Raw genomic sequence first — 14,803 nt, 5'->3', positions numbered from 1 at the left:
CACAGGGTCTTAGTTGTGGGAGGTAGGCTCCTTTCTTGTGGCTCTCTGGCTCCTTAGTTGTGGCATGTGAACTCTTAGTTGTGGCACACATGTGGGATCTAGTTCCCTGATCAGAGATTGAACCAGGGCCCCCTGCCTTGGGAGCACAGAGTCTTAACCACTGCGCCACCAGGGAAGTCTCCCATTCATATATTTTTTAACATACATTTTGAAGGATATTTCCCTTGGATATATAATTTTTTACTAGATTGATCTCTCTCTTTCTCTCTCTCTCTCTCTCCTTTAAAGATGCTATTCCACTGTTACTTTTAGTTTGCATTATTTCAGATGCGAAATCAGACTATTTTGATCAACATTCTCCTCTGTAATATGTCACTTTTCCCTCTGGTTGCTTAAAAATGTTTTTCTTTATCTTTTTTTTCTTTTTTTGTTTCAGCAATTTATTATTTTCCTAGGTATGAATTTTCTGCCTAGGGTTGGTTACGTTTCTTTGTCCTGAGGATTTATATTTTTCAGTTAAACTTGGATAATATTCAGTCGTTATTTCTCTCTATATCTTCCCCCAATTCCTCTCCTTCTGGGGCTGCTATTACACACACTTGAGACCACTTGACCACTTGACATTGTCTCAGAGGTCACTCAGGCTCTGATCATTCTTTTAGCCCTTTTCCTTCAGTAGTTCAGCTTAGATAGTTTCTGTTGAAGATAGAAAGTTCACTGATCTTTTCTTCTGCAATATATGCAATATTAAATTTCCTGTTAAGTCCGTATATTATTTTAAAATTTTAGATATTGCCTTTTTGAGGTCTAGAATTTTGATTCTTTTCATAGTTTTCAGTCTCTACTGAGATTCCCCATCTCTTCTTTCATTATCTTCCTGTTTCCCTTTAAACTGTAATAACATTTATAATAGTCTTTTAATGTCCTTGTCTGTTATGTCCACCATTACTATCCTTTCTGAGTCTTTTCTGTGAAGACTGAATTTTCTCTTTATTATTGCCACACTTTCCTGCTTTTTTGCATATCTAATAATTTTTAATTGTATTATGCACACTGGATGCAATGCTATTAATGTCTAGATTTTGTTGTCTTTTTTCAAGTACATTGTATTTTGTTCTAGTAATTAGTTAATTCAGCTTGTTTCTTTTGAAGCTTGTTTTTAATCTTTTTTGAGTAGCTCTAGAACTTAGGCTTCTTACTTTTGGGTTAGACTAGCCCTATTTCTAAAGCACTGGCTTCCTTGAGTTTCAAATAAATGCTTAGTGTCTCTCCACTTGGGCTGGTCTGAATTCTAATGTCTCTGAGCTCTGTACAATTTCCAAAGCTGCCATTCAACACAGAGCTTCCCAGTAATTGTTCCCTGTCAGGTCTTGTGAGCACTGCCTCACAGTTTATTATTTTGGTCAGATTTCTGAACCTCTTCTTCTGCACAGTTCCCTCTTCTCTGATATTCGTCCTGCATCTCCAGCCACGTCAGCATCACAGAATTCTGATCTCCATCTCCTCAGCTCAGTGAGGTCAGCATGTTCTGTCTGGGCTCCATCTTCTTGCACCAGGACTGGAGAGCACATCTAGGCAGAAAGCAAGGTGATGACGAGGCTCACCCTATGAGCTTTTCTGCTCTCCAAGAACATAGTCACATGCTTCCTCCTGCCCAACATCCAAAAACAATCATTTCATATATTTTGTTCAATTACATAGTTATTTATGGTGGGAAGGCCAGCCTGACACATAACTTCTGCATGGCCAAAACAGGAAGTCAGTACAGATTTTTGAAAATCAAGACCACAATTGTAGGAATAAATGTGGTCAAGGCAGTCCTACCAAGGCACAGAACCAAAACCATGGTTGCATCCTTTCCTCAGAGAGTAGAGCAGTAAAGGTAGCAAAATGCCCCTGAGAGCTGTGAGAAAACCTGAGACTGAATTGAGTTGTGTGGATGGTGGTTTGGGCTTGGGGAAGAAGACAGACCAAATTAGTGATGGAAGGGTAAAATGAAGAGTGAATTGTAGGAGTTCAACTTTTGCTGTGTTTCATCTCTGACTGAGACATCTGTGTTGACCACACCTGAAGCAACGTGGACCTTGGCCCAGGTGTCTTCAGTCATCATAACTGAGAAAAACAGATGGGGACTAACTAACAAGGCATTTTTCCCACCCTAAACCAAAGTGAAACCAGATGGGCAAATGAATTACAATCCTATGGTCTCCACCCAAAGGAGGAAAAGACAAGGTCTGAATTGTTTGGCTGGGTGAGGGGTAATTGGTAGTTTTCTGAGACCTGGGGTCTCTGTCCTAAAGTTCATCTTACAAACCCCAATCCACCCTTGTGCATACTTCGGGGCTGTCATATAATGGGGTTTGCCCCCCCCAGACATCCCTTGACAAAGTCATGCATACACATAAAGGAGTATTGCCTAATAGGCCAAAATAATAACATACTGGATGACAGATTCTATAAGCAGACATATTTGAATAAATTAATTTCAAATTTTATATTAGCCTGATAAACACACTAAAATCTAAGGAAATATAGTAGCAATATTTGATATGAGAAACATTAAAATAAATAAGATATTAAATGGGATGACTAACAGAATGGATATAGCAGAGGAAAAACTTAACAAAACTCAAAGACTAGATTGAGCAGATGCCAATGGATAAGAAAAGACAAAGTCACATGAAATATAAAAGGAAAGTTAAGATATATGCAAGACACAGACTGAAGTGCCATCATCCAGATAATAGAAGTCCTGAAAAGAGACAAACATTAAAATGGGTTGTGAGAAATATGTAAAGAAAGAGTGAAGCTAAAGAATTTTTAAAATTTAAGAAAAAACTTAGATTGAAATGGCCTACAGAGAACCAAATAGGATATTTCAGGTGTCTGTCCCCAGTTCCTGAAATAGGGCTTCTGAAACCCTTGTAAATAGAGGTGCTAAGAAAACTTTTGTACTAATATTTAGGCTTTGACCCCAGTTCCCAGCACAGAGCTCATGAAACTCTTGAAAATTCCTAAGTGGTAAAAGCACTAGGAACATCTTTTGTTCTAACATTTGGTCTTTGACCCTGGTTCTTGACACAGAGCTCTGAAATCCCTTGGAACTTCCTGGGTGATAGGAGTGTCTTTGCTCTAATGAGTTGACTGGGTGGGCACCTGGATGGCTCCTGGATGGGGGCTGGTCACCAGGAAGACCAAGCCATTATCAAAACTTGGAACTTTCAGCCCCACCTCCCATTCTCTAGAGAAGGGAGAGGGGCTGGAAACAGAGTTATTAATCATGCCTATATGGTGAAGCCTCTGTAAAAACCCCAACAGTATGGGACTCAGGAAGTTTCCAGGTTGATGAACACATCCACATACCAGAGTGTGATGCACCTCAACTCCATGGAGACAGAAGCTCCTGCACTCGGGACCTTCCTAGACCTCCCCTGATGTATCCCTTCATCTGGCTGTTCATCCACATCCTTTAATATTCTTTAACAAGCTAGTAAAGGTAAGTGTTTCCCTGAGTTCTGTGAGCTATTCTAGCAAAAATAATTAAATCCCAGTAGGAAGGAGTCATGGGAACCTCCGATTTGTAGCCAAATCAAACAGAAGTTGTGGGTAACCTGGGGACCTATTACTTGCAATTGGCACTGAAGTTGGGGGGGACAGTCTTGTGGGACTGAGCCCTTAACCTGTGGGATCTGACACTAACTCCAGGTAACACTGTCAAAACAGAGTTAAATTGTAGGACACCCACCTGGTGATGAGGAATTGTGTGGTATGGGGAATAACCCCCCAACATCTTACTGTGATGTTGGGGAATAACCCCCCAACATCTTACTGTAAGAGTAAAGGAGAAACACAAAAAGAACACTGAATTTTTTGCAACACTGAGGAAAATGCCAGAGCACATACAAAGAAAATTGATCAAAATGACATTACATTGGATACATGATAGGAGTGGAAGGGATAACAAAAGACGCAAAAACTTGAAAAATTCTTCCCTTTTTTTAGTCTTTAAAATCCAAGTAATTAGTGAAATTAATACAGATTCTTCAGCTTTCTTTAGTTAGTATTTGTTCTGCTATTTTCTGCTTTCCCTGATGCTTTTATTTGTGTCAATCTTGAAGAGCAAAAGTTAGTATTCGGTTTTTCCAAATTGTTTTCTTCTACTGGGAGAGTTTTATCTATTTACATTTTAAACTTATTTATGTTTGGAACTATTTCTCCCTTCTTATCTGATTAATTTATCCTTCATTATCTGTACTTCTTTTTAGTCATGTCTTATCTTCCTTTTTGTAACTGACAAATCTATCAGTTCTGTAGAAAACAAGGATTTAGAATACTCTCACAATTGTCAGTGAACCCTAGTCTATGAATAAGGCCCTGCTCTAGGTACTGGAGACAGAATAGTAAAATAGACATAGTATCTATCCTCAAGACAGTGGAGGGGAGAAAATCAGTCTCCACATTTCTGGGATAAAAAATGCCTCTAGCTAACTGATAAACATTAGTCTCTTTATAACAATTTTTAAAAAGGAAAAGAAAAAATAATAATTGGTACACTGATGGAAGGAAATATAAATAATATATAACAGTGGTTATTGAACTTGATCTTTTTTTTTTTAATGGGACTTTTTTTTATTGGCAAAGTTTTTCAGAAAACTTTTTAAATGTAATTAAACCATCTGAATCTGTCATTCTAGTCCTATAAACTCTAATCATGGTACTTGATGGTTATATGTGGTATTGTTTACACGGTTAATATCCACATGTAAAGCCATTACACAAATAAATAATCAATGTTAAAATTCAAATGGTTTATCTTGTTTCACCATAGGAGTAAAGATCATAAAACTGTGAAGTCTACATTTCAATCCACATTAGTTAGATTTTTAACAGTATCCAAAATTTCATATAGGAGAATGGTTTATTATAAAAGACTGTACATAAAATTTAGACAACAGGTTATATACAAAATTAAGAGAACAGTCCACTCTAAAAAATGAAGACGGTAACTGATCAATAGTGATACTGAAATCATGTTTAAAATTAACAAAGGCAAAATGCGTATGCAACAGTCACATTGATTTGGTAACAATAATGGTCTTTAATTTTCAGAAATAAACGTTTTGCACTAGTCTTACCATTTACTATGCTGTTATCTGTAATGCTCAGTACATAACTGTAATTTGAAATCCAAACAAGTCCTCAATACACAGAAACCCACAACCGAGTCCTCTACTGTAATATCCTAGGCAATACAGAATTGTACACACGAGAAGAAGAGAAGACATCCCTCTAACCCTCCCTTAAGTTAAGAGGAGACACACAAAGTGCACGTGTTGCATTTCAGTTATGTCAAAAGACAATACAAATCTGTTGGTCAGCTATATCCCTGTTCAATGATTAATACATGGTGCACCTTTCTTCCCCAATTATTTTATTTTTAAAATCTTTTCATGTTGCTAGTGCCAGGTAATGGGTTAAATAGTGCGTATTCAAAAATCAATCACATCCGCTGCTACCAAAAAAATATGTAAAAGATGATTATCATTTCCTTTCATTGAACCAGTATATCACAGTCCACTGGAAAACCAAAGGACTGATAGAGCAATCCTTAAGAATTTTACCTACAGCATATGCACTTTGACACATTTTCTTAGCTTTGAAAAAGTTACGTTAGAAAAGGAATTCAGTAGACTGACTTGTAAATAACCATCTCAGATTTTAAATTCTACAAAAATCAGCCACTGCTGTTGGGATAGGTTGAGATAAGGCTAAAATTTTTTTCCAAGTTAATATATTGAGAAAATAGAACCATAATTCTGCCATAAATCAGTATCTGTTATTATTTTTTTTAAAGCAAACCAGTGAAGGAAAGGACAAAAACCTTTGGTTCACTTATGTATTTATGAATGGAAAAAATTTATAATGCAAATTCACTCATTAAAAAACTTCGGTACAAATGACAAGACTACAGGTAACCCAATTGTCTTTGTTTCACATGGAGATCTTGGAGACTCAATTCGTTTCAAGAGACCCAAGTACAAGTACTCCAAGTAAGTATTACACAAACTAGAAGCATCTTGGATTTTGTTAAGTATATTTCAATACATAAATTTGTATGCATGCTTTAAACAAACAGTATATTTCAAGAATGAGAGAGTCTAAACAAAAAGTATGACCAGCACCAGCATTTAAGTTTTCTGATTTTAATATTAGTCTGACAGAGCGTTAGTAACCATGCTGCACTGAAACATGTAATGGCACAATCTGAATCATGATTTGTGAAATATTATACCCTACACCCCCAGAATATTTAGGCTGGTCATGAAGTTAACAATGTGTAAGTAAGTATATAAGCACAATCAGTGACAGACAGCCTCTTGTATAGATTGCTGTTTAGCAATACACCAACTGCCTCAGAGATTTATGCTTACAGGTAGACATTCAATTATACCAATAAAACAGCATGTCCTGAACATATGGGCACATTTTAAGACAATCCCGTTAACCGTAATGGTCCCACAGTATGACTGAGTGATAATAAGAACCTACTTTAAAAGCAAAAATTTAATCAGTATAGTGCATGATAGATTCAACATAGTTCCCAGGGAACAGACCAGTCACTCGATTGCAGACTCCTTCATACCAGCCATCATCATTCTTCTTTACTACATAGATGATTGCACCCTCCATAAATGATAGCTCATCATCCTTGTCTTTTGTATAATCATATATTGCCACAACTTTCTCGATGTAATTTTTTGGGGCCCAAGCAGGATCCCCATCTGCATATGGATCGTTATACTGGACTACAGCGGCCTCCTCATCTTCATAGTCCACTGGTGGCGGCGGCGGCGGAGGTGGAGAGTCGTCAAACATGGGAATGTCATTGTTTTCCTGCACCCTGGCCACAAAGCCTGTGAGAGGTATCTGTGGAGTCAACTGAGGCATAGGGGGAGGGGGTGGAGCAATAGAAACTGGTCCAACAGTGGGTGGCGAGGGTGTAGGCACGGCAATGGGAATGCCAATACTGCTGCTGCCACTGTTTTCTCGGCTTCCACTTCCTCCACTGCTTCCACTGTGTGTCCTCGGTCTCTGATTTAAAGAAGCTGTCCTGCCTGGACTATGCTGACTTCCAAGCCTAGCAGGACTTGTCATGTAGTCATTAGGAACTGTTGGAGGTTTAACAGGTTCCAGGGTTTTGTAAGGAGTATTTCGTCCCAGTGTTCCCCGGCCTGACATAGGAGGACTCGGTGGTTTCTGAGTAGGAGGATTTGTTCTCGACAGTGTGCCAGTCCTTGCAGGCTGGTTATTTCCATGCTTGACACCATGGCCCACATCATCCAGAACTGTATAGTCAATAGGTTTCCGAATATACCTTACAGGACGCTCCATATTTGCAGGTGCTATTATTTTGTGAGTTCTTGATGTATTCTTATTTGTTGTCAAAATACCAATCTCTCTTCGAGACACTTTCTCTTTATGAATGTCCACAGTCTGTGAGATATGATTGATGGAAGACTCCATTCTCCGAAGCTGAGAGGCTTGGATGTCCAGCAATTGGAGTACATTGTTAGCCAATGCATTTATTTGATAAGCAACACTAGCTAGGGATTGGGTCGTGTAGGCTTTGGTCTCTTCTAAAGCTTTTCTCTTGTCTGTAGCCTGTATGTAGTTGTTTTCACAGTAGTCCGCCACCCGGGTCAGATTCTGATAACTCTCTATCAGCGCCCTCTTGCCAGACGGGATCTCCTCCTCTAGTATCATCTGCAGCTCTGCCATTTTCCACCCCTCTGCATCGCTTCCTCTCGCGTTAAAGAGACAGAGGCTGCAAGGTCCGCGGAGGTTCCGAGCACCTCACGGCCCGGACACAAACCGCCTGCCCGCCCTCCCACCTGGCATTGTGAACTTGATCTTTTAAGCAATGTTTCACAGAAGTATATGAAGCAACATGGCAAAGAAATAACTATAAAAAATGACAACTGAAAATTTCTATGTTTATTCATTTGAGTTCCTTCTGAATTATAACTGCTGCCATGTCTGTAATTGAGTTGAAAACTGCCTTCCCAAATAGTGAGAGAACCATTGAAGAGCTTCTGGTCCATTTCTCTTCCAAAGATAGTGACTCACAGCTTAGTCATAAACAGGAAAAAATAATATAGAAGTTTGGTATTTTCCCCCTCAGTCTTAAGAAAAGCTTGGGAATCTGGGTTTCTGTTACTGGCTTTTGACTTCTGGTTCCCATCAAGTCACTTCACTTGCCTCTTTTTCAGTTTCAGGATCATGTGTGAGGAACCACCAGAATAATATCTGTGAAACTATCCTGAAAAACATAAATTCTTATACCCCTCTAATTTATGGAATGGAAGACATTCTGAACAGGAAAACAATGTAAGTCCTTTACCCCTCTACCGGGCACTATGTCTATTCCTGTTGTTAAGGAAGGCTTGCCCCCTTCCGAAGGGGTGGTATGTTACAAAACAGAAGTGCTTGAACGTTGTCACTCTTTCAAAGAGCAAAGCAGGCATTTCTAAGATCCAGGGTCACATTTAAAACAATCCTATTAGAAAATTGGTTGAAAAAATGAGATTTTCACCATAGAAGATATTTGGATGGCAAATAAGCATGTAAAAAAGATGTTCAGCATCACAGGTCATAGGAAATGCAAATTAAAACCAAAGCGAGCAGTCACTACACGCCAATCAGAATGGCTAAAGTAAAAACAGCTGAGCTCTGCCAACTCTCAGTCTGGTACTTCCCAAGTAATAATCTCTCTAAGCCTCAGTTTCCTCACCTGAAAAACAAGTATTTTTCACATTTCTTCCTGTGTTTGAAGGGTAATTTTCAGACTTGAAGATGATAAATGCAGCACCTATGACAGTCTCTGACCTCTAGTGGGGTTCACAAGAAGTAGCTACGAACACATTTAGTAGGTATACAGCGATATGAATGCGTATAGTTACTTAAAATCTTACACAACCTCATATAACGAGAAACGTTGTTTTCAGGGTAAAATATCATTTTCTATTCTCTCAAAAATGAAAATTGCTAATCAAAAGGAAAAAAACCCTCACGTATCACAGAGAAGTAAAAAGTAAGAAAGGATTGTGAATTCACTTGGTTTTTTTAAAGAGGCATATGAAAATCTTCCTCAATGCATAAAACATTTAAAATAATATGCAAATTTATATATTAATAATTAAAAGCAAGAGGAGAAGTGAAAAATAAGTAGAGAAAGAAGAATTAAAGATGTACTCAGAGATGCAAAGAGTTTCTGAGAGAAAAATAAGAATGAGGGTGAAAATACCTGTAGAAGAAAGGAAAGGGGATGGGAGAGGTAAGGTGAGGTGTAAAGATTCGGTATAATAATAAGGGTAAAGAGGAATTATTTAGACATCAAGAAAATTCTAAAAATCTTGAAAAAAAGTCCTTGTCACATTGCTGCCTCTCTCAGGACAATGGTCTTAGAAGCTTTCAACTCGTTTTATTGCTCTCTGAAATGCCCAGTGAGCTGTCTAACCACTTCTCATGGCTCTTCATCTGTGTTCTAAAAGGTGGCAGAAGATCCACCTAGTAGGAGAGTCATCACAAGGGAAAAATGTTCTCTAGTCTCTAATAGTAACCTAAGAAATACCCTCCATGGGGGCTTCCCTGGTGGCGCAGTGGTTGAGAGTCCGCCTGCCGATGCAGGGAACACGGGTTTGTGCCCTGGTCTGGGAAGATCCCACATGCCGCGGAGCAGCTGGGCCCTTGAGCCATGGCTGCTGAGCCTGCGCGTCCGGAGCCTGTGCTCCGCAACGGGAGAGGCCACAACAGTGAGAGGCCCGCGTACCACAAAAAAAAAAAAGAAAAAGAAATACCCTCCATGCACATGAACACGCACACACACACACACACACACACACACGGTGAAATAAAGCCAAAATTCTGAATATGACCACCCTTGATTTAATTCCAGCCTTGGAAATAGCTGAAAAGAATTACCTGTCTCTAATCAGTCACTGGATTTCCACTTACCTGAGTTTAATGCTATTTCAAATATTATCTATACCTTTTCTATCAAAATGAATGATTTTGGACTTGAAAAGGGTAGAGTGATGAGAAAAATGATGATGATGACTAACAGAAATCATTTATTGAGTGTTTAGCACACACCAACTCTGCTAGGGACATTATGTATACTGCTCCTTTTAATTATTAGTTATAGTAATGTACTAACAATCATTAGCATTTATTGAGAGGCAAATAAATTTCAGCATGCTGCTTTATTATCATGCATTGTTTTCTTTGATCCTTACACTGTTATGTGAGGCAAGTGAAGTTGAAAAGGGTCAAATTCATTGAAGTAGAACGTGATAGTGCTATGTCTGATTCATCTTTCTTAGACCATTTCCCATTGTCAGGATTCCATTTATTCAATCATTCTTTTTTTAACTGTCTACCAGGTATCAGGCTAAGAGGATGTGTGGTAACCTGCCCCCATAACTAACTGTAAATAACTTTCCTTGGGTCACAGAGTGAGTAGGTGGCTGGGCTGAGCCTCAAACCCAAGTTTGTCTAATGGCAAAGCCTTGTTCTTTGTCCTCATGACACTGCCTTCAAATGCACCTTGAGACATAAGATTTATGAAAATTTTGATAAAGGGCAGAATTTATCAGCTTTGGAGGGCTGAATAAATAAAATTAATATGTTCTAAGGCCTATGTACCACTTCAGTTTTCTCTCTTCTTTTCAATGAAATAACTGAAGCTCACTGGAGTTGTTACAGTACTGTACTTAAAAAAACTGATCCATCAATCTCCTAAACCAGGCATTCATTATGCAGTAAATTGTTTGCCACATTCTGGGCACTGTTATCAGGACTCACAGCCACTCTTTACAATCCTACTAATATTTGATAATAGATACTTCTATTATCAAATTTTGATGAGGAAAATGCATTTGAGGGAGGTGTCTGGGCTGAGTCGAACCCAAGCTCCTTGCTGCCTCACTCTCTAAGGCTTTCCCAGCATGGCTCAGCTTCTGGATGGAGGCAATAAGCAAGGCTGACCAGTAGAACTGGCAGCAGCAGAATAAAGGCCATAACTGAATCAAGTCATAAATGTCAGTCTAACTGACACCTAAGGAATGTGAAGTGGCTGGTAGAATGAAGATTTCCACACCGATTTAACACACTTTGGCCAATAAGAGGAAAGAAAACAAAGCTTGATTTAATAGGAAATGCAGAGTTTTTGAAAATTTTTGAAAAGGAAGATACCAGGATGAAATCTATGTTTCAACAAACCAGATATGAAGCAGCATATGGGAATAGATGCAAGGGTCAGGGTCTGGAGACTTTGGGACTGCCACAGGCAAGAGGATTAGAGAACTCGACCCTGGGTTTTAAAAGGAGGGTACAGCGACTTGCTTGGTTATAAAAACAGGTAAAGATAGCAATAAAGGTTAATGCTAAGAGGAGCCCGGAAAAGCTATGGGGGGGGGTGGTCACTCTATAGAGGGAGGAGAATTTTGGAACAGAGATGGTGCTCTTGTCAACAGGGAATGTTGCCCAACATTCCAGTTCTACGTGGATCAAGCCACCAGCCACTGCAGCTGCCCCCACCCCCAATGGTGCACCCTGAGGGGAATTTAGGCTGGATCAAAACAGGAAGTGTTTTGTGCTTCTTAAGATGTATATCTAAGGAATAATTTCAATAAGCCCAGACTCTTGCATCTTCCCACACACAGAAAAGCACTAAAATCATTAACTTGAGACATTTGTTTTTTGTGATTAGCAGTAATCTTTTTTTTTTTTTTTTTTTTTTTTGCGGTACGTGGCCTCTCACTGTTGTGGCCTCTCCCGCTGCGGAGCACAGGCTCCGGACACGCAGGCTCAGCGGCCATGGCTCACGGGCCTAGCCGCTCCGTGGCATGTGGGATCCTCCCGGACCGGGGCACGAACCCGTGTCCCCTGCATAGGCAGGCAGACTCTCAATCACTGCGACACCAGGGAAGACCAGCAGTAATCTTTTGATGGCCAATTACATGTGTTTTTTTTTTTTCCAGCAAAAAAATCCCTATATATCTTGGTTCTTCCCTTAACTCTTCTGAGCAGTTCCTCAGAGCTATCTGAGAGGCTGTCTCCTGGGCTATAGTCCTCAGTAAGGTCTCCAAATAAAATTTAACTCGAAACTTTTAGGTTTTTTATTTTTCTTCAGTCAACACTCTCCAGTAAGATTTAGATATAATAAAAGATCCATGGGGCACTAATAGCAGGTAAATGGAAGTACTAAAATAGTCTTCCAGGAGGTTTGATCTGAGAAAGGTGGCATTTACTTGTTACAATTTATAGTTTCAGGTTCATGAGAACTGCCTCCCATATAGATGTAACTGCAAACCACAGGGAGGGCAGAGAACACAGTGGTTATGGAATGGTGGAAACTGGCCCATGCTGTTATGATTTTCATAAGAGGGAAATGGTAGGTTTAGGACAAACTGGTAAATCTAACAATCTCTCCTCAAAGGCAAGAATAAATAATTATCAGGTAGTTGTTAAGCCTTTAGAAAAGGATGCTCTAATCACTAGGAGCTAAAATGGAATCACTGAAAAAAAAAAGTCATGGCAAACAATGCCACATCATTTCAAGACAGAGCTACTAGAATTGCAGGTCAGAGAAATTCCAAAGTTACCGGCCATGTGCCTTGATTTTCAGCAGGTGTTTGTGGACACCAAATGTTGCAGTGAACACAGAAATATATGCTGAACAGTGCAGCAGGTTTAAGAAGGCGTGAAAAGCCAAGATCAGAGAATGGCCAAGAGCATACTTATCAGCATCATGAAGGTTTGTTCACCTTTGAAAATGTGGTTGAAGACACAGCAGATGTCATAACATCATGAGCTGCCTAGCTGAGCATTCTGTGTGAAAAATGAAATATTTCCTGCCATATCAGTAGACAAAGGATGTCACAGTCATCAGTGATTACAATCACTGCCAACTGGTGTGCTGGTGAGCCCTGAGGGCACTCAGGAAGGAAACAAAGAATGCTTGCCATCTAGCAGCCATCAGACAGCAGCCACTCCCTATGGTGAGCCCTGAGGAAACTCAGGATGTGAAAATACAGGACACTGACCCCAGATAGCTGAGGTGCATATGAAAGGAATGATTTCAGTGAACCCAGATTCTTACATCTTCCCATACATAGAAAAGTGCTAAATTCTTTAACTTGACATATGTGGTTTTCTTTAATTAACATCTTTTGATGTTCCGACTACCTGCCCTTTGTTGCAAAACTCCTGTATATCCTAGCTCCCTGCCTTGTCTCCTCCGAGCAGTTCTCTCAGGGTTAACTTGAGATGCTGCCTCCCAGGCTTGAAGTCCTAAAAATTCCTGCAGAATAAAACATAACTCTCAACTTTTAGGTTGTAAATATTTTTTTAGTCGACATGTGCAATGAGGGGAATATGTCAGATGACATTAATACACAAAATATTCTTTCCCGGTTATGGTGATCAATTTAAACCAAAAAGAACTTTAAAGGGAAGAAGTAAAAATTAAGCATATAAGAACTGAATAAGGAGAGATAATTTAGCAGGAATTCATTTGAGAAGAAGTCTCAGAGTTTGGGTTGCCAAGTTTAAGCTAGCAAAAACGTGCTACTACAACCTTATGCTGTGTAATAGTAGTCTTCTATTCCTACTAAGGGCAGAAAAGGCGGCCCAGCACCGAGCACTGAATTGAGTACATCTGGAGTCAATGCATGGTTGGGAAACATATTTTTAGGGCTCTTCTGAGGACTGACAAAAAAAAAAAAAAATTTCACCACTGAACCAGAGGATTTCCAATAGAAATCAGCAGAGTTGAATATTCTGAGGCATGAGATGGATAAAAACACTTAGGTCTAACCAGGCTGGTGAAGGGAATCTCAGGAGAAGAGAATAAGGAATTTTTAACCTTGAAAATGGAACTTAATTGTATAGAATTATATTCTCAAATACCCAAAGGGCTTTGATAATCAAAGGTTTCATTTATTTTGTGTAATGCCAAGAAGTAGAATTAGGAGCACTGGTTTGAGAGATGTTAATGCGTGTCTAGGAATATTCTCATATAGGAAAGGATTGAGCAAGAAGTATGACTCAGATGGTCTAAGACCCGTCAGGCAGAAACATACCCGGTCTTGGACATGTTGGCAAATGTCAAGACCAAAATAACATGATTTATTCCACAAGTATTTATCAAGCTTTACTGTAACCCCCACACTGAGTTTGAGGCTACAGATGCATTGGTAAACAATAGAGACAGTCCTTCACCCTTAAGTATGGGGCTGGTTATAGTGGGGACTTAGGTAGGACTTTCCCATGAAGGTAACCTCTGGGGAGCAAGTGCTAGTTAAGACTGAACTCCTGAGACAAGAGCTAGCTTGTAACCAAGAAAGAGGAAAGATAGAGTAGGTGGTGGAAGCAGGTAGGCTGGGTGTTTGGTTAACCAATATCACAATCAGATAAACTGAAGCAAAGTTATTTTGCTGTAAGTCCCTTTCACAGAGGGTTGCTGGTCTTATCATTTTTTAAGAAGGTGTTGCTCTGAGTATAAAGGAGTTTACATATGTAAAACGCCCACCTAGAAGAGTCCCAGGCACATAGAAAGCATTATATAAAGGTTGGCCATTATTGTTATTGTTGTTGTTGGCCTTTGTCCTGATGGTCCCAGAGGGGCTGCATTGTGGACTGAATGCTTGTGTCTCCCCAAAATTCCTATGTTGAAGCTCTAACCATCCCCCCACAATGTGATGATATTTGGGGGCAGGGCCCCTGGGAAGTGATTAGGGTT

General features: G+C 39.5%; 2 protein-coding genes across 2 annotated transcripts in view; both read right to left on the bottom strand.

Moving 5' to 3' along the window:
• Positions 1-14,803, bottom strand: part of GABRG3 (gamma-aminobutyric acid type A receptor subunit gamma3) — a gene marked incomplete at both ends in the record, with an annotated part of 443,214 nt that overhangs the window by 150,131 nt on the left and 278,280 nt on the right. The window lies entirely within an intron of this gene.
• LOC309802502 (abl interactor 1-like) lies at positions 4,900-7,884 on the bottom strand. The gene has a single exon (XM_082618103.1). It carries the CDS (start codon positions 7,777-7,779, stop codon positions 6,565-6,567), a length of 1,215 nt encoding a protein of 404 aa, XP_082474229.1. The 5' UTR covers positions 7,780-7,884; the 3' UTR covers positions 4,900-6,564.

This window comes from Mesoplodon mirus (assembly GCF_964341445.2).
Source record: "Mesoplodon mirus genome assembly, chromosome: 4".
In the NCBI taxonomy this organism is placed as follows: domain Eukaryota; kingdom Metazoa; phylum Chordata; class Mammalia; order Artiodactyla; family Ziphiidae; genus Mesoplodon; species Mesoplodon mirus.
This window is presented reverse-complemented; position numbering and strand designations above follow the sequence as displayed.

Bases quoted from the DNA above. Each gene is read 5' to 3' on its own strand.
- LOC309802502 (XM_082618103.1), bottom strand. From the start codon at position 7,779: ATGGCAGAGCTGCAGATGATACTAGAGGAGGAGATCCCGTCTGGCAAG.